The following is a 20048-nucleotide window of genomic DNA, read 5'->3' as shown; positions in this document are numbered from 1 at the left end:
GTGTGTGTGTGTGTGTGTGTTACATGTAGAAGTAAGAAGATGAATGCAGAGTAGGTTTACTCATTTTACCCTGTATGTTTTTATTCTTGAATTTAGGTTCTTAGGCTTACTGGCAAGAGCTTCTTTCTAATCGCTAAGTCGTCTTACTGGCCTTACAGAATTAGAGAAGAAACTTGACTCCAGAAAGGTATTCAATGATATTTTAGATATGCCACTATAAAAATTTAAAGTTGGCAATTTTCTAATGTGTTAAAGATGATGACCATGGAAGATGAAAGCGTATTTACCTATAAAAACCTGGGGTTTATTTGGATTAATCATGCCGAATGTATAAAACTGAATTAGAGTTATAATCCTATGAGAAACTGTCAAGACTTGTAATAGAACAAGTAATAGAACAATAATTCTGGCTCTCTTACATGTTTAATTTTCTAATGCCCAAAACATTATTAGGAAAACAGCCAGATAACAGCAGATCATGTGAAACCACATGTTGCTGACAAAATATTATAGGCTTGGTTTCTGAAAGTCTTAATTTAAAGATGTAATATCATCATTGCTGATTGCAATAATTTGAAGTTTTTACTTGTCTTTGAATTCAAAATTACTGTTAGTTTTTTTTACTGTTTTTTAATAGACTTTCTAGGCAAATTGGGAAGAGCTTAAGTCTACAAAGCCCATATTATTTAAAAGGAAATTTTGGCTTTGAGTGAAGTATCTTAAATTCAGTATTTTTTCTCATAATTTTAAAGACTAACTTGTTTTGATATCCAAACCTTTCTAGTTGTTTAGAACTGAATTAATGTAAAGCATGAAATATTGGGCTATATGTATTCAGTTTTGTATCTTGTCATATATCCTAGATTGATAAAAAGACTGTCAAAGACTTGAAGTCAAATGACCAGACTGAATTCAGGACCTGTGCTGGGAAAACACTGTATGAGTTTTCTCAGTGAGCTGCTCACATAGAGGTTCTTAGGCTGAAGACCCTGTATGGTCATTTCATCCCTTAAAATTTTTATGATTCAACAAGAATTTAGTAAATGTTAATATCAGATATACTTAAACTTAAATTCAATATTACTTTAGTAATTTCAAAAAGTGTTTTTAAATCAAATTTATTTTTATTTAACATTTTTTCATGTGTCTTAGACTCTCAAGTACTATATTACCTAATGACCTCAAGGTGTTTAACTCTCCCCCAAACATTCTAATGTTTTAAATGTTTTAAAAGTAAGAAAATAAACACAAAAGCTTAGTGATAGTTCTTAAGATTTTGGATATAAGGCTATCCAAGTCATTAGAAGTATCAACTAACTTACAAAACATTCTCAGTTACAGTATGTTGTGTTCATCTCTGACCTGCTGGCTATAGGTATCCAAAGATATCTATGAGCATAGCTTGAAATGTAATCTTACCTAAACCACTATGAGAGTTTTTGAGTTTTTGTTGTGTCTTAATACACAGTTTTTGAGTGTTATACTATTGGATTATAATATTGTTTCTCAAGGTCAAAGCCTGGACAGTCCTGCTGGAGACACTTGTTTCTCAAAGGTCTCATTCCACCAGTAGATCATTCAATATTCTGTTCTTCCACTCTGTGGCAAAAGAGTGTTCTTTTCTGAAATGAAAACATGTGGATAGCCATGATTAAACTTCAGTAGTAAATCTGAGATTGTATTGGTTGCATACCTATATGGGTCAAAATGGATCTAGGGTTAGAAAACTATAGAAACAACCCAACAAGGTAAATAAAATACATGTGGGGTGGCTTATAACCACCTGTCACTGCACTTCTAGGACATTTGATGGCTTCTGGTGAGCACTGCACACAGGTGGTACATAAACATACACTCAGGCATATGCATAAAATAAGTAAGTTAATAAACAGATTCTTAGCAAAAAGAAGTTACTTGTATCCTGTAATTTTATTTCATGCCTCAAGCTTTCTGCCTTGCTATTTATGATTCAGACATTGCTATAGCTTTGCTGTCCTGAGAAAGATGACTAATCCTCTGTTGGGTTTACCCAAAGAAATAGACAGAACAGCATGACTCACCATTATAATCTTTCATTCTTATGCATACAATAAATTGGCTTATGTGCATGACTTGATAAACACTTAATTGAAAGGAAGCTTCACTAACTGCATTCGGTGAAGTGAAGTCCCCTCAGAATAAGATTGTTTATTGGTTAAATCACATTATCATCAGAGTTGTAAATCCAAATCATCTCATTCTAATGGGATTTGAATGCCTTTTTTCACTCTTTGTATAGATAAAATCAATGCTTGTGAAGAAGTTAAACTTCCTGCATATGCACGTGCATAGAAAGCTGCATCACACACAGATCCCGATGTGCAAAGGAAATTAGGTCAACATAGATTATTTTGATTAACAAGAAACATTAACTCTGGGGACCCTCTTGTGCTATCTTTTGGATGACAATTACAAACTATAAGCTTTTATAATGTTATCAAGTGGAGATAAGAGGCCAGCAGTTTGATTTCCTGATTAACATCAGAAAGGGAGATAGGCTCTATTTCATTATCTCATTGTCTGAGAATATTTCTGAAAGAAACCTCTTCCTCTCTCTCTCGCTCTGTGCGAAATGGAGGGAGGGAGGGAGGGGGGAAGGACGGAGGGAGGAAGGGAGAGAGAGAGAGAGAGAGAGAGAGAGAGAGAGAGATGTATTAGTACTCATGCTCATTATATTCCTTTATCAATTCCCCATAATCAAATAAACCTATATACTTGTTGGATATGACTGACTCTGAAGTTTTTAAAATTAACTTATTTATTTACATCCCAAATGCCACTCCCTCCCAGTTCCCCCTCGCAGAGTTCTCTACCATGTCCCCTCACCTTCACCTCTGAGAGGGCAGGCAGTCCCCTTAGTCTCCCACCCTGGGGCATCAGGTCTCTACAGGATTAGACACATTCTCTCCCACTGAGGCCACACATGGCAGTCCTTTGTCTGGGGCCTCTGATCAACCTGTTTTGCTCTTTGGATGGTGGGAGCTTCCAGTGTTAGTTGATATTGTTGTTCTTCCTATGGGGTTGCCATCTCCTTGAGAGCCTTCACTCCTTCCCCTAAGTCTTCCATAGGGGTCTCAACCTCAGTTCAATTTTTGTCTGTAGGTATCTGTATCCATCTCAGAAAGCTGCTAGGTAGAGCCTCTCAAGACACAGTTATCTGCATACAGTTTTAGGAGAAGCATTCCAAAGTCACTGTGATGGTGGTTATACTGGTGTTATTCTAAGACAGTTCTGCAGAGGAAGAAGCTGACAAGTTGATTCGAGTATGTGGATTTCCATGTGGGCAGGGAAACTTCTATGTCAGTACTGTCCTCAATTCTTTTAGCAAACTCTCAATATTTATCTTCTGTTGTTCTCTCAAAAATTATTGACTGATTTTTCCTTGTTGAAGGTTCAACTTTCCATGCTTGTACTAGGCAAAGGATGATAATGACTAGGCTGGAGTTGATGTCCTGTGTTAAGATCGGTTGTCTAATATACACAGGACCTTGGTTTTGACTTTCAAGGCTGGGAAATAAAAACCAGTCAATAGAAAGCTTTAACTTCTTTCTGGACCCAGGTTTACATCCCCTTTTCCCCACATGCTCTGGACATCATCCAAACTGGACTTACCATTAGTCCCATTCAAGAGCTTTTTCCCTTTCCCTATAATATGGAAACTTTATTGATCTCATGTTCTTATCTATAAGGCATTATGGTTCAAAACTTAAATGCACACCAGTCCAAATTCTTGCCTTTTTTATGTCTACAGTTTTATGTCCCCTAATATTTCTCCTTTGTTATATGTCTTCTATATGTGAGTTTATATGCCTTTTTTGACTGTAAGCCATCCGAGCTCAAAACAAAACAAAACAAAACAAACAAAAAACAAATTTCTTTAGATCTTGACCAGCCTTACCTCTCAATATAGTGCCATGAATATATCAGTCTTGGTATACATTTACTGGAGTCCTGGAATATAAGTTGTTTGGACATCTAAATGGCCACTGCAATATTTCTAAACGAGCTTTTGACATTTAGATTTTTTTCCAGAGACAAGATCTTAGCATGGGCTGGCCTTGAATAAACTGAAGCTGTGGGTGACCTTGAACTTCTGACCTCCTTACTCCCACCTCCTGAGTGTATAAATAACCACATCTGCTTTATGTAGTTCTTGGGTTCAAATCCAGAGCTTGGTGCATGTTAGGCAAGTAGTTTTCATCACATACATCTCTAGTCCTGGATAATAACATTTTTCTTTCTGTGAAAGAGTAGTGGTGCACGAGAATCTGTAGTTCAGGACTACAGAGTAAGTTAGTTCAAAATGAATATTTGAGATAGTAAAAAAGTCTGTTCTGAATAATTGAATTTTCTAGCTAACTCAGAGTTAGGAAAGAAATCTTTGTATTTTTTCTTATTGGAAAATTGTATTTGAAATATTTAATTTCTAGTCTTAGCAAAAGAGTGCTACTAAAGTTTCACACAGAGACATATATACATATTTGAGAATATTAGAATATATTTCATATATACATACATATATTCACATATATACAAATATATGTATATATGAATATCACGATGTCTTTAAGAAATAATTACACACATTAATTTTTGTTATATAAAAATGTATATATAAAATCATATTTGGATGTGACTCAAGGGTTTTTTCATTTTTCATTATGTTAAACATGTTTTTTACTTTCAAATAAGACTGATTAACTGATAAAGCGTTATGCATTGTGAAATGGGAATAAATTTTAAGAATTTCATATATAAGTTGTTGGTCATCGTGAAAACATCATATACAAACTATTATAGCTACGGTGTCAATACATGATATAATTTTAAGGGACTGTGATCAAATAGGGCTTCTATTCTTGACCTAATATTGTTGTGATATACACTTTTGAACTACCTAAATATAGTACCAAAATGCATGCTTTATTTATTGGAAAGAATGGATTATTTACTTTTGACTAATACTTTTTGGTTTTCTTTTCTTTTCTTGTTTTGAGATGCAGGGACTTTCTTTGTCATCCAGGCTAAATTTGAGTTCGATTTCAAATGTCTGCCATCATGCCTGTTACTGTCTTAGTCTGTTATTTCTGTTGATACCAGTGAAATATCAGTTTTGTCAAATGTTATATTTATGTAACCCATAATATATATAATATATTATATATATTATTCATATATATTATAGATATGAGCAATTTCATGGGGGTTGTAATTGTGGGTCAGTAAGCATGTGCTTAGCATATCAGAAGTCTTAGCATTAGCATCAATTTTCAGCATTGCACAAACAAAACAAAATAATGTAGATGCTTTACCAGTTTTTGTGCGTGCTTTAGAATTTGTAACTGCTTTAACTCTGGGATGACTCTCTTTTTGTTATTTTTCAGAAGTTTTCCAGAGCTACAATAATTTAAAGACTTCAAATAAGAGACAAATAATCATGAATACCAAAGATTTTGTAGTTATTCCCTGGGGGAAACCTGGAAGTTCTGTAAAACTAAAATATAAGTAAGTACATAAATATTTTTAAAGTAAAATATTTGCTAAAGTGTCTATGTGTGGCAAATCAAACTTTTTTTTTAAATAGGAGGTAGGTAAAAGTCAAATTTCATAAAAACCTTACTTCTATTATGTTACATTGTTCTGTTTTAACTTATAATAAATTCATCTTAATAACATACTATTTTTCAAATTAAAGGTCTATCATAGTTTTGATATTACTACTAAAATATTTAACAATAACTGAAGTGTGAAGTAATTAATGAAAGTTAGATGTATTAACTACTGAAGTGATATAAGAAAAGGTTATACTTACTTCTACTTTTATAAAATTAGAGTATACATACATATATCAGCACACAAAAGCAACTCTGAGGTTGCTAGTGGCAATTGAAACTGTTCTATGTGGTCATCATAAAATAAGCCATTCCTCATTTCAAATGGGAAAAACTCCTTGTACCTCTGACTGTGTTTGGACCCCTTTGCCTTGTTTTGTAGAGATGAAATGCCCCTTGCTTATGTCCTTGGTTTTGTCTTTCACTGTCTGACTCATGTTCTAGCTGCTTGACCCTACTGTGTGGGTTCAGAACTCGTTTGGGCATAACAACTAAGTCTCTTTCCAGATCAGTATAAGAAAGGAGTGATGAGAGAGAGAGAGAGAGAGAGAGAGAGAGAGAGAGAGATGATTATGGTTTAGAATTTAAAACAGAATTAAGATTAAAGAATCCATTAGGGTAAGAGTCTTTGAAGATGGACAATATGTTGAAGATCCCACACCAGGAATGAAAGGAATGTTCTAAATATACTTGGAAATCCATCCAGGCAATGCCAAGTACTTCTGGGTGTCATGGACATCACTTCTGAGTACCCTTAGTATTTTGTGATTTTTTTCCATGAGTATTAAAGGGACATGCTTGCAATTCACCCTGTGGACTACCTGTGTCACTGGAAGTCTTCTTAAATACCACAGCCAGACCAAATGTGCTGCGGAAATGCTGCCCATTTAAAATTCCTGTTTCCGAATTTCTCAGCTTAAATCAAGAGTCTTGCAATTATTTGGTGTCTTCAGTGTTTTTCAAAAGTCATACATTTTTCACTACAAAGTCACTCGGTAGAAAACTATTGAAGAAATTAGAAAATGTCATGAGAACACATGTTGTCACCAAATATAGATGTATTGTTGTTTTGGTGGTTATTTAAGTCCTCAAATGTTTAGTGCCACTGTTTTGATTTTTTTAGAGCAAGGAAAGGGTATGTTTATTATTTTAAGGTAGTGATATTTCTCTGTATCTATTCTGCAGCTATTCAGTTAGCAAATGCCTGTTATTCATTCATATATATATATATATATATATATATATATATATATATATATATGAACAGAGACTGTATGAGCACAGGTGAGCAGTTACCCAACTTGTGTAGGAGGGAGAGTTCCTTTGGTAGCTGTAAGATGAAACTTTAGCAGAGGTGCATAAACATAAATTATTTTGTGCCCTTGTGTCATCTGCTACTGGTCAGTCTACAAGTCTACCTAACTATTTCCTTATTCTTGTCGACTATTCTGATTTTTTTCAAATTGTCTGTCCTCACATTAGCATAGTCACTACAATTTGGGTTCTGGTGATATATTTTAGCTGTCTATCTTACTTCCAAGCCTTTCTACTTCTAATTTATTATACAGAGTGATCTTTATAAACACAAGTCTGGTCAAGTGTTTTGTAATCCTGATGTGATCCTCACTGTTTACCGAAAACAACTCTCAATTCCTGTCATATTCTTGAAATTCTTTGTGATCAGGGCAACAGTGACCCAATAGACCCATTTCTTGATGTTTTCCCATTTTGCACTTAGTGAGTTGCAGAAGGAACTTTCAGTTCCTTGAGTCACCTGTTATCTTCTCTTTCCTCTGTCTACACTTTTCTTTTCCTTCCAGGAACTCCATGCCTACAAACTCCCTTTGACTGATCGAATTCTTTAATCCTATACATCTTAGGTCAAACTTTGTTCACCTTTATTCTGATGGCATGGTATATCTTCTTCCTGTAGAACTGGAAGCTCCAACAGCAGTTCCTTCCCTCAATAACAATGTAGTTATACCATGCCTGAGTGAATTTCCTGCCAGTATCTTTTGTGAATTGTGCCTTGCCTCCTTTCACCCCTCACAGTTCTACATGTAGTCACATGAGCCAGGTCTTTTAGTTGTAATTAAAGTCACAAGTCTCTGTGTTTGTACGTAAGTCAGCTCATCTGGACCATTCGTCAGACTTTGCCTGTCACTTTGAGATATCGCTGTGGATTGCTTCCACTTGAGGAAAAAGGCTTGGTGCATCTGTTCTTTATGGCAGGCTTGTCACCTCTGTGTATTAATCTTCTTTCTTATCTCCATGACTCTGGAGTTTGCATCAGGACATAGATATCCACAATTATGTAGGGAACGTTTTAATTTCAAAACAGATAATAAAATCTAGATGTTTGGGTTGGTTTCTAGTTGTGGAATAGTCAGGAACTAAGACTAACAGGAGGTTGGAGCTTCAGGTACTATGAAGAAAATCTTTGAAGGTTGTGGAGATCGCTGAATTAGTGCAAGCCTGACCATCTGCTTTCAGTCCAGATAATCCACGTAACAAAAACTGGGTGCAGTGTTACATGCTTATAATTCCGGTGCTGGGCAAAGCAGAGACAGGCAGATCACTCGGCTTCTCTGCCCAGCTAGTTGTTCCTGCTTAGTGAGTTACAGGTCTCTGAGAGGTTGTTTCAAAAATGGAAGAAAGACAAAAAAAGGAAGGAAAGAAGGAAGGAAGGAAGGAAAAGAAAGGAGGAAAAAAGAAAGAAAGAGAGAAAGAAAGAAAGAAAGAAAGAAAGAAAGGAAGAAAGAAAGTAAGAAAGAAAGAAAGGGAAAATGTTTTAAGCTGTTTGTTCAACAGAATGAGTTTCTGTAGAAAGAAAGTACTTGTTTTAGGCTTAGGGTATAAAACACCTCAGTGGTGAAGTACTCACCTAGTAGGTACAAAGCTTCATGCTTAATCTCTATCCCTGGACTACATGAGTGACTGAGCAAATGGAGAGTAATGGCAGTTTTAATTACAATGCTATGGTCCATGTGAACAGCAAAATGGACAAAATAACGGAAACTTTCTTCTATTTGTCACAGACATTTGCAGACATGTATATGCATATGCCTATATATATCATATATATAACATGGCTACTATATACAGCAAATAATGCTTTTAAACTTTAAGATTTGAAGAGAAACATTGTTTCAAGAGAATATTAATAGCAGGCAAATACTGACTTTTAAAAATAGACTTCAAAATGTGCATAGGCAGAGGATGACTGCAATTTAAGAGCAGACGATTCTATAAAATTTGCTTATTTGTTTGTTTCTCTAAATGACTGCTCAATTCTTGCATCTTTAGAGGTGTACAGGAGCTGCAAATGGAGAAAATTCAGCTAGAACTGGAAAACCAACAGATGGAAAAGAAGTTACGAGAGTTCCAGTCCACATGGGACAAAGGGAAGGAAGGCGTTATGTGAGTAAATGCTCCAGAGAACTTTAGAAATATAAATACAACATCTCTAATATTGGGTTGATTTAAACATCGAGTTAATTTAACTGAATTACAGGAAGAACTGTTCTGTATAACTTTTGCTGTTCTAGTGAAAACATTCGGTGGACTGATGACCCTTAACTGTTTCTGAGGAATATGGAATATTGAATTCTTTTACTTTTTTTTCTTTCTGATAATTACAAGTAGCACAGCCAATTGGCAAGGCTTCTGTTTTCTCTCAACTTTCTTTGTTGTTTTCTTTTAATGGCCTTCTCTTGTGTTACAGTCCCCAGTGACTTAAGGTTTGGAATATACAGGAAATCAATGCAAACTTGACTCTTTGCTATGAAACCATTGCAATCAAGGCTGATGTTTAGGGAATTGTGTAGTGTAACTCTGAAGGAACAACTGTGTCCGTGCATTAATTACATCAGAATTATTTAAACCTGTAGGTATATGTAAAATAGCTTAAGCAAGCAACAGCTGATATTTTTTATATTATTGATGAACTCTCCTTAGTATTATGCTTGCATATTGCCCCTTGCAAGTTTTATTTTCTTGTAATAACAATAAGTAAAACAGATATGTGAAAAGAAACTGACAATTACATGGTTAAAAAAATCTTTTTTTTCTTTAAGTCTAGGATCACAACCAAGCCATTTCCTAAAACCACTCAATGATTAAAATTCTCTTTCTCACAAATATCTAATCTTTGTACAAGTTTTTGTGGGAATATATGGGTGTATTTGGCATCTTCATAATTGAGTAAATACATGTTACTTATTCATAGATCTCCCACAGAGCATGAAACAATACATTTCATATGTATTTTCTTATATTAAATGTCATATATATATATATATATATATATGAATTTCTGTTTGGTCTTCAAAGTGATAACCATCCAATATCCAAAAACCATCATTAACAACTCATATATAATCAAATGTATTATTAGTCTCAGTAATATTTATTTTTAGAGTTTGATTCTTTAAGAAATTAGCATGACATTTATATAAATGTCCCTTAGTAAGTGGAACATTGGTTTAATCAAGACATTTCAGACTGTCATGAAGATAGGCAGGCATGTATTCTTGTTTTAATAATAATGATCAGTAGTCATTCTTTTCCAGTTCAATGATGGTGGTTTTCTTTTACTTTTTTTTTCTGCTAATGTTAGATATGTGTATGTGTGAATGGATGCAAGCCTGTGTGTGTGTGTGTGTGTGTGTGTGTGTGTGTGTGTGTGTGTGTGTGTATACAAATCCCAATTTTAAAACTGTAAAATTAAAACATGCTTTCTTTGTAATCTGTGTTATTTTCTATGTGGAAACTTGTTTGAAGTCTTTCAAGATCCATCACCCAGCAGATCTGCTGTATATTAGAGCATGCTGATTGTTTTGTTCCCATTTTTATTTGTGGATACCTAGTTATAAAAACTGTATATAGGACCACATTTAAAGTTTTCTATAAGTTAGTGAAAGTCAGTCATTGTAAATGCCAGGCAATGTAACTCCTCACCAGTGTGTGAACATTTTGCTCTGAATCATCACTCCACAAGTCACAGATATAGAGGAGTTGTAAAGTGGATCTATGGTGACAAAGCAGGGCATGGTTAACATCTTCTTTCTAGGTCATCGTGGTTTAGCATGCTAACACCCAAATTTATATTTCCTAAATACAGGTAAGCATATTTGTTTTCACTAGAAGGGGGAATGTTTTCAGTAATTACACTTCGGTTTCTGTCTGTTGAAGGGCAAGTGGATATCACTGGAAATCTGGAAATGTGAGCAAATTGCGTAACCCATCAGGCAGAATGTCACAAAGTAAAGCGAGTGCTACTAAGGTAAGAAAGATGCCATTTGTCAGACAAGAGGACATGGAGGATGTTTTCAGGCTTCCCATTCTCCCCATACTCAAGGATCCACTCCTCTTGCTTTAGTAATCTCATGTTAGGTCCCTGTCTTTAGGTTACTATGAGGCTTTAATTATTCAGATATCCTTTGTCTTTTGTACAGAAAAAATTTACATACAGAAAATGTTTCAGAAGGTTTTTAAAGGTTTTTTAAAATAACTTTGAGGAGAACTTTTGCATTCTGTCTTTCTCTGAATTTCAGGTACAATTTCTCCATTCATTTGAGGATTAAAGTATATAAAATACAATGACATTGTTCTGTATTTCCATGAACACTAATATAATATAATATGACAAATTGTAGGCTTTGGTCCTGGCTTCAAGTTATTTCTTATTTCTTTAATATCACTGTGTTCCTCTTGAATAATAGTAGCTGATATACTCTTTGTCTCACAAATGAAAATGTTCAAGGAAATATTTGCATGGCACTTTTCAAGCTACAGATTTACTTTATCTCTGGTGTGCATTGTAACATTTTACATCTATGATTGCAGGCAGGTACGTGTCTTTATATAAGGAAAACTTTTCCTCTCTATTTCTTTGGTACAGGATTCGTGACTTCGTGAATTTTAACTTGCACAGCATTTTATTTTTATACACCTATCATTAAACTTTCATTGGGTCATTTGGCACCTACAAATATCTTACTCGGCACTTCTGTACTTTTTGGCTTCAGAAAAAGCATTTCATTATACAGTGCCATCTCTTTTGTGTGGCGGGTTTCTTTCATTCTGGGGTTAAAAATTTATAAGCCACTTTTAACTGGTCATTATCTTCCCACAGTACTGTCCTGTGTTGCATTTCATATATTTTACTGTAAATATGTTTAAAAAATACTTTGCTGTCAGCAGTTATCGTAGCTCATACTTGCATTCCCATCACTTAAGAAGTTGAAGCAGAGGGACTGTCTTGAACTTGAGGCCAGCCTTGGTTATAGTATGAGACCCTGGGTCAAAAAGGAAACAACAAAGCAAAACAAAACAAAACAAAACTGAACAGAATAGAAAAACTGCTAGTCGTGATTACCAAACACATGATCAGGGACCTGTGTGCAATGGTCCTTTAAAACTGCTAGTTTGAACTTTGAGTGGTTTACTCTTTGTTTTTATGGAAGTCCTCATCTATTATATAAAAAGCAAGGTAAATCAAATATTTTTTAGTAAGAGTCAATATAGAACATTTTTAATAAACATTTTGTATATGGTAATGTATACATGCAAAATAATAGGTTAGTTAATGAATTTATGAAAGGAAATATTTGAAGAATGAATAAAATTCTTTGTTTCTACAAGCAACCTAATTACAAAAGAGGGCAAAAACGAAGAAGTGCAGATTTCATTAAATTAGAGGCCGGGAAGGAGGTAGAAGTTTCTGATCCTAGTATCAGGTACCTTGATGTACTTCACTTGATGAATAGGGTTCTGTTCTCCTGAAGCACTTGGCCAGAAGGACTGTAGTGTTAGCAGAACGATTTACAATGATTTTTCTTTTCCAGATGCCCATTTGCTTGTTATTAACAGAATATAAAACAAGTAGGCTCTACCCAGTTTTGACCATGAAATACAGAAGAAATGAATAGACGTTGAACCTGGGCTTCCTACGTATATACTTCTATTTATTTATGTGCATAGCAATTTACAGGACATATAATAGAATACTAATTGTGGGAATTAAGGTAAAGATAAACAAAAGTAGAACTAGGTGTTTTTCTTCTACTTCCCAGTCACTTTGCGGGCATTATGAGTGCTCCTAGAGATCAGAGCTGCTCTAGGCCTCAGAGACAGAGAGGGTCACAGAGATCCAGGGATAGTAGAAGGTTATAAAAAGACCAGAGATCTCAAGCGAAAGAAATCTGAATTGAAATGGAGACAGAAGAAATATAAAGAAAAACATTACATCAAAATACAGTGAGGAAAGGAGGAAGTAAAAGACACAATAGGTAACTCAAGTTGTATAAAGTAGGAGGGAGTCTGAATGAAGAAGGAAGGAAAAAAGTCTGTGGTAGAAGTTTAGGATTTTCTGTGAATTCACATGTGATAGGTAAAGCTGAGTAAATGGATCACTAAGAATTTACATAAACAAGAGAGTTATGAAGACTTAAACCAAAGGAAAGATAAGCTTGTATGCAGTGTACACAACCTTCAGAATTGAATATTTACTCAGTACGTTTATGCAGGCCACGAACTTCTCTTTCTTGGCTTTTTACTGCAGCAGGCACTTCTATCTCTCACAAGATTCAACTTATGACTGTGGTTTCACAGACGAAATAATTTCACATCAGAGAAATAAACTGATTTGCTCAATGTCAAGCATCAGGTTGTTAGCCTTGCTCTAAAATAATCTCCCAGCTTTCATCCAGGGAAGAGAGCCTGGATCTATCAGAAGGGCAGGAACGGAGCCAAAGTCTTAGGATTTTACAGGAGATTAAAGGGAGGGAGAGTTAGAACACATGGACATGCTAATGACATCCAAAGTATTGTGTGATAAAGAAGCTTTCGTTAGGAGCAGTGGTTCCCAATGAGGCAAATTTGTTTCCCTGGGGGTGTTTGGCAGTCTCTGAAGATTTCTTTTCTCTACTTTTACAATCGAGAGGTTGAGAGGTTTTCTGCTTGGCTCTGGGGAAGATGAGCAGGACCGGGAGCAAAACTGCTGCTGAACTTGGTACAGTGCAATACAGAACCCCATGGTGTCAATTGTGCTGAGGGGGAGAAACTCCGTATTGGCTCTATAAATTAAAATTCTCACTCATTTAGTCATTGCTGCACTCTTACACAATGCAACCACTTTGAACCTCTGCTATGCGTTCATAAGACATTTGTAACATTTAGAGTTCTAAGCAAGGTAAGGGATGCTATAAATGAACCCATTTTGAATTGTTACAATGCATATTTATGGAACATGAGAATATTAAAAGGCTGGAGTTTAATTATTTAGCCATCATTAGATCAGTACAACCAAATATTTCAAGTATTTAAAAATGAAAGAATGGGAGATAATGAACAAAACCACTGTAGTGAAGACATGAACAAGAACCCATAAAGGTTCAGTAGGCTCAAGGACAGAGTTAAGTTCTCTCTACTAAGTTGGTGGACTGTTGTCAGTTTATTGGATGAGGAGTGGAAATGTGAGTAGGCCAGAAATTAAAGATGCAGATGACAGAATATGACAGTGGTTGGGGCTGAGGTTTCTGAGGTGTTTCATTAAAGACACCTTTACTGGGGAAGGGTGAATGCATTCCCTCTGGCAAGCAAAACAACAAAAAAAAAATAAGGCAGATGGAAGAAAGCACAAAGACTGGCGCTTGGGTCTGACAGGTGATACTGTAAGAGGCTTTCAACATTCTCACAGAGTTGAAGGTGACAGCACTTGCTGTCAGGTTTGAAGCATAGGAAAGAGGATGACAGAATTCTTGAGAGTAGGATTTTGGAGTAGCAGCTGTGGGAATCATGACTGGGGCTGAGCAGCAAAGGATTGAACTAACTGCTGAGAAGTTCTATGTACCTTGTGGGTTATTCAGCATGGGTTTCCAGGAAACCCCATAGCATTATTTCATCACAATAATAGGCAGAAAGAGAGAGCTGAGAGTTGAAGGAAACATAATCATGCTTGACACTGAGAACATCTGTGTTTGGGACTTTGAAGGTATGGACATTTAGAATGACGTCTAGCTGCAAGATTTGGTTACAATGGTGGGGCAGCTAGAGGAACTTAGGTGCCAAAGTGTTGGAGGATCTTCAGTGCTGGATGTCAGGTATGTGGGCACTGAGTTATTAATGAGAAATGGGTGGAGAGAAATAAAGGGTAGATTTCTGATAATATAGTGGAAGAGAAACCTCTTGTACATTGATAAAATATGTAGACAGCGGAGATCTTCAGTGGATATGAGTTGCTGAATGATGATGGCGAAACAGAATCCTGGGTGAAAGATGCAGATCCTCCTCGCCACACCCCAGTGGAGCTGAGCAAAACGGAGAAAATCAGGAAGAGTTGGTCTGGGAAAGTGCTTCAGTTGGAGAGTGCCTACTTAACATGTAGGGAACTCAGAGCTTAATCCAGAGCATCTCATAAATGACTTGATGGCACTCATCCTTTGTGAAATGGAGAAGGTAGATCAGAAGGTCAGGGCAATCCTCAGCTACATAGTGAATTTTTGGAGATCAGCCTTCCAAAAAATAAAAAACACCAAAAAGCCAAAAAACCAACCAACCAACCAACCAACCAAACCAACAAACAAAAAACAAGAACAAAACCCTCAAAGGGAACTAGTTTCTGACGATATTTTTCAAGAGAAGTTTGACCACCAAAGTGAGCTTCAGTTAAAGTGAACTCCATGGTAAAACATTTTTAGGAGAGATATCAAGTACAAATAATTAAGTGGATTTTTACACAGGATTGCATGGAACAGTAGGGGGTCAGCATACACAGATAGTAGGCAGAGATGGCAAGTTTTCAGGAGGCAGGTTGAGCATGAAGATTGTTGAAAAAGCACCTGTTGAGGGCACTTTGGGCACAAAAACAGTGCAGGTGCCAGGTTGCAGGTGTTTGTGATGCCCGCAGACAACAGAGCATAGCTTAGTCTACCCCAATTGCTCAGATGTTATGGATGGCAGGACCAGTTAAACTGTCCCGGCATTGGGAAGCTCTTGTTCAATGCCTGCTGGCACAGCAATAATTGTATTAAATTCTTGTTTCAGATATCCAGAAGCATGTAAACATGCATGTGTGCGTTAGTGTCCATCCAGCAATGCTACTTTATCACTCAATTATTTTTCAAGCATAAAAATCAGATTTAATGACAAAATTCAATTAGACTGAAATTAGGAGCTTGTAGCTTACTCACTCGAATATTTCTATGTAATTAGGATAATTTGAAGTAAATATGAATACGTTTATAGAACAGACAAATATTACTCATAGTAATAAAAGTAAATTATAAAATTTTGTTAATAATTTACTTCCTGACATAGCTAATCATCCTAAGGAGCTCATAGCCAGGCTGATCTCATTGCAATTCAGTGTGTCATTATGGTAGCCATACTGGATAATTCAGTTATAAAAAGTGAGGTTAAATTTATCTGTTACTTATATAACATTACCCACTTAAAAACATAAAAGTGTGTTTTATATAAAAGTTGATTATTCCCATTCTACTTTCTTTTCTGCTATGTTTGGTAGAGAAAACATCTGAACAGCTACTTCAAAGAATGTGAACAATAAGTGCCTCATTGAAGCAAAACCATAGAGAATAATTAGGCCTAAATTTTCTAAGATGACTGCAGTTGGTGTAGCTATCGATATAGAGGTGGCCATTGTTCTCATATCTTCATGTACAAATTGGGCAATTGAGCATGCAAATTGCAAATTGCAAGCTGGGCATGAATCGGCAGTGTCTATGTAAATGCACATCATCCTCTGTGCTCACTTGTGGACTTTAAATGCTTGTTTCTAACAAGATCCAGGAGAGTGTGTTCAGTCATCGGGTCTCTTCTGCTGCCTACAGTGTTAAGATCCAAAGGTTTCAAGGGATTGTCTATATTGAAATACCCAACACTGGCTTGTACTTTCTCAAGTATCTTTAAACAATCACATAGACAATTTGGGGATCATAAATAATACATATGCTAGGTAAGACCATGGTGCTTAAATGTGGTTCTCTGAACTGTACAACTAAGGTGACACCACTGGCTTCTGCAGTTATGTGAACGAAATGGCTCAGTCAGAATTTGGTGTAGATTCAGTCTGTACAAATACCAGACTCTTGTGTTTCAGACGGAAGAAGCAACTTCCAAACCTTTACAATATGAATTCTAATCTTTTCTTCAAACCAATTCATGCTGACATACAACAGTTATTGTTATACTCAAACTATATTATGTTCTTGCATTGTCCTCTGAAGCTTTATATAATAAGAAAAATATTCCTGGTCTATTTTGAAAAATTTTGTCTAAAAACTGGGCATGGTGGCTCATGATTGTAGTGTCAATTTACTTAGGATGATCATGAGTTAGAGGTTAGCCTATGCTCCCTAGTGAGACCTTGTATCAAAAACAATAAAACCAAAAGTGATATATATATATATATGATATTTATTAATTTAATTATTTTCTTTTTAATGAAAATTTATGTTTACAATACTTTTAATTATCCTTTTAATTTTGTATTATTTTCAAATAATACATTTTGTAAGATGCACTCAATTGGTACAGATATCTGACATTCTGTTAATAATTAAACTTTTTTGGATAAGAGAGTGTGTAGCTGAAAATGACATCTATTTCATTAATGCAGCTCTCTGCTGGAAAAGTGAAATTGAAGTTACTTAAGGAAGAGATTCAAGGTGAGCACCTTTTTTATTATATGCTAAAGTTAAAGTTCTTCTCATAGCATATATATTCACAAAGAGTCTTCACATGGGATTTTATAAACTGCAATAATTCATGTAGAATAAAGCTTCTCAGTTACAACATGATGTTATTTTAGTTTTCAAAATAAGTTTTATTCAATATTTTACATCAAGATATCAACTTAGAATATCATTAAAACTAATAATTCTCTCCAAAAGCAAAAACTTTTCTTTATACATTTCAATTTAATCTTTAAACCAAGTAGGAAATTTAGCAGCATAAAATTATAAATTATGATAACCACTCTAGGACATGAAACATATTTAAAAGTTGCTTCACATCTTAAAAAGTATTTGAATGTACAGAGATCTCAAAGTAACACAATATTTATACATGAATGCTAGCATAATTTGATGGGCTAAATTCAAGAACCCTATACAATGCAATATAAATATACAAACATATTGTGACAAATCCTTTGTCCAGTTGCTACAATTTAGGCTTACATGGAAACATACTCACAAAGGCTGGGCAAATCTTTGAGGGATTATCTAGATTGGGTTAATTGATTTGGAAAGATGCACACCAAATATGGATGGCTCCAATCTATAGTCTAGTGTCATAGACTGAAAAAGTGCACAAAGGCAGCTGGCAGCAGCATGCATCTCTCTCTGCTTCCTGACTGACATAAGACTTTTTTTCTCCTCTTTCCAGCATGACTTCCTTACTAAAACTCTATCACCTAGAATGTAAAGCCAAAACCAAAACGCTCCATTTCTTAAATTGCTTTAGGCAAGTGTGTTTAGTTGCAGCGACAAGTCAAGTAACTAAGTATTATAAATGTATATCATGGTCTATTCAGAAGTTTTCTAAATGGACTTCACTTGTATTCATGGAAAGGAGAGTAATACATAAGAAACCTATCAAGAGTAGCATTCTCAGTATTGTGTAGTGATGGATGTTCACGCCAATGGGGGTCAAAGCAAAGCAGACAGAATTTGGATGCATGGGTCCCTTACTCATGATACCACAGGGGTTTTCACAGGCTCTCCAATGAACAAACACATCAGACTTGCCTGCATACACTTCTTATGCTGCTACTGCTTAAGTGCTGTGTTAGAATTTGGAAACACTCATGGTTTCATTACATTGATAAGAAAGCAAACATCATACTTTGGACTGATGATACTAATATCTTTTTCTTCTAGCTCCAGCAAAACAACAAGTTAGTTACAAAATGGCACATTCTACTGGAAGCGAAAACCCAAAGACTAAAAGAAAAGTTTGTGGACAGTGTGAGAACAAAGCTGCTCTCCTTGTAAGTACACTGCAATGCAAGTGAAATAGACATATCACAGCCCTTAATCAAACCTCTCCCTCCTGAACCCACTAGCACAGCCCTGTGCTGTTTGTTTTCATCACTGTTTCCCTATGTGATAACAGATAAGTTTAGTATCTATATATAGTCACTAAACATTATTCTCTCGCTCTTGTTTAATAGCATCAATTAAAATCATACCTGCTTTCTTTTCTTTTCCTTTCTATATTTACATTTTTAACAAATTTGTTTACTTTCCAAAAGCTGGCTCCCTCCCGGTACTCCCTCACATAGTCCCTTCCCCTATTTCCCCATCCCCTTCTCACTTCTGGAGTGTGGTCCTCCAGGTATTCCCCCACCCTGGCACATCGTTACTGCAGGATTACATGCACCCTCTCCAACTGAGAATGGACAAGGCAGTTCTGTCGGGGAATGGATACCACAGTCAGGCTACAGCTTTCAGGGGAAGAATGAACTCCAAGTTGTTAGGGAACCACATGGAGACTTAGCTACACATGTCTGGAGACAGGAGCCTAGCATAACTGTCCTCTGAGAGGTTCTACCCAGAAGTTGACTGAAACAGATACAGATACAAACAGTCAAACATTGAACAGAGGTTGGGGATCCTTATGGAAGAGTTGAACGAAAGATCGATGATGGGATGGTAACACCACAGGAAGACCTAACTACTAATATGGACCCAGAGAGCTCTCAAAGGCTGAGCCAGCAACCCAATAGCATACACAGGCTGGATCCTCTTATCTTCCACTCATGCTTAGCAACACATACATATGCAAAAATATCTCTACAGTAAACACAATGTCCTGTCATAATTTTGAAAGGTTGGACACCACTCCCCATATGTTTCTTTGTAGTAGTTTCATATCCTACCTGTTTTACCTTGGTTAGATTAAGTGGTTTTCAGTTTAGAGTTGTGCATGCCACCTCCCCTGTAAATTCCATGACCTTATTAATTACATTGTTCTTCTGTAGATGATTTCCTACCTGTACCTTATGACACAAAGCTATCGATGGTTATAATTTAATAAAATGCTTGCCACTGCATCTGATACATATAAAGGAGACAACAACTAAAATGATTTTGTCATTAGCTTGTCACCTGTAGACTTTGTGCTTTTACAAATATTGGTAAAACCCAACACTTCCAAATGTATAATTTAAAACGACATATCAGTGGCTTTAGGCTATTTTTTATGCTAAAATTAGGAAGTCAAGTAACATTAATTTAGCATATGTAGATGATTTAATTAGATTGAAATGAGTTCTGAAAACTAATAAAGCCAATTTGGAATTTGCCAAATCAACCTGATAGTTTTTTAAAAGTGCATCCTGGTGTCTGAGGAAGCTATGCAGTAGAATGG

At 35.7% G+C, this 20048-nt stretch overlaps 1 protein-coding gene across 18 annotated transcripts in view; it reads left to right on the top strand.

The window, feature by feature from the left end:
• Positions 1 to 20048, top strand: part of Zbbx (zinc finger, B-box domain containing) — a 104051-nt gene that overhangs the window by 1619 nt on the left and 82384 nt on the right. For 6 of the 18 annotated variants that reach the window (XM_087627012.1, XM_087627005.1, XM_087626991.1 and 3 more), the window contains exons 2-7: positions 97 to 187; positions 5424 to 5544; positions 8958 to 9071; positions 10845 to 10935; positions 17293 to 17341; positions 18557 to 18666. In XM_087627012.1, coding sequence (XP_087483138.1) covers positions 5477 to 5544; positions 8958 to 9071; positions 10845 to 10935; positions 17293 to 17341; positions 18557 to 18666 — 432 coding nt within the window. In that variant the 5' untranslated portion in view covers positions 97 to 187; positions 5424 to 5476. 18 annotated transcript variants of the gene reach the window in all.

This window comes from Rattus norvegicus, chromosome 2 (assembly GCF_021556685.1).
Source record: "Rattus norvegicus strain SHRSP/BbbUtx chromosome 2, alternate assembly SHRSP_T2T, whole genome shotgun sequence".
Classification (NCBI taxonomy): domain Eukaryota; kingdom Metazoa; phylum Chordata; class Mammalia; order Rodentia; family Muridae; genus Rattus; species Rattus norvegicus.
This window is presented reverse-complemented; position numbering and strand designations above follow the sequence as displayed.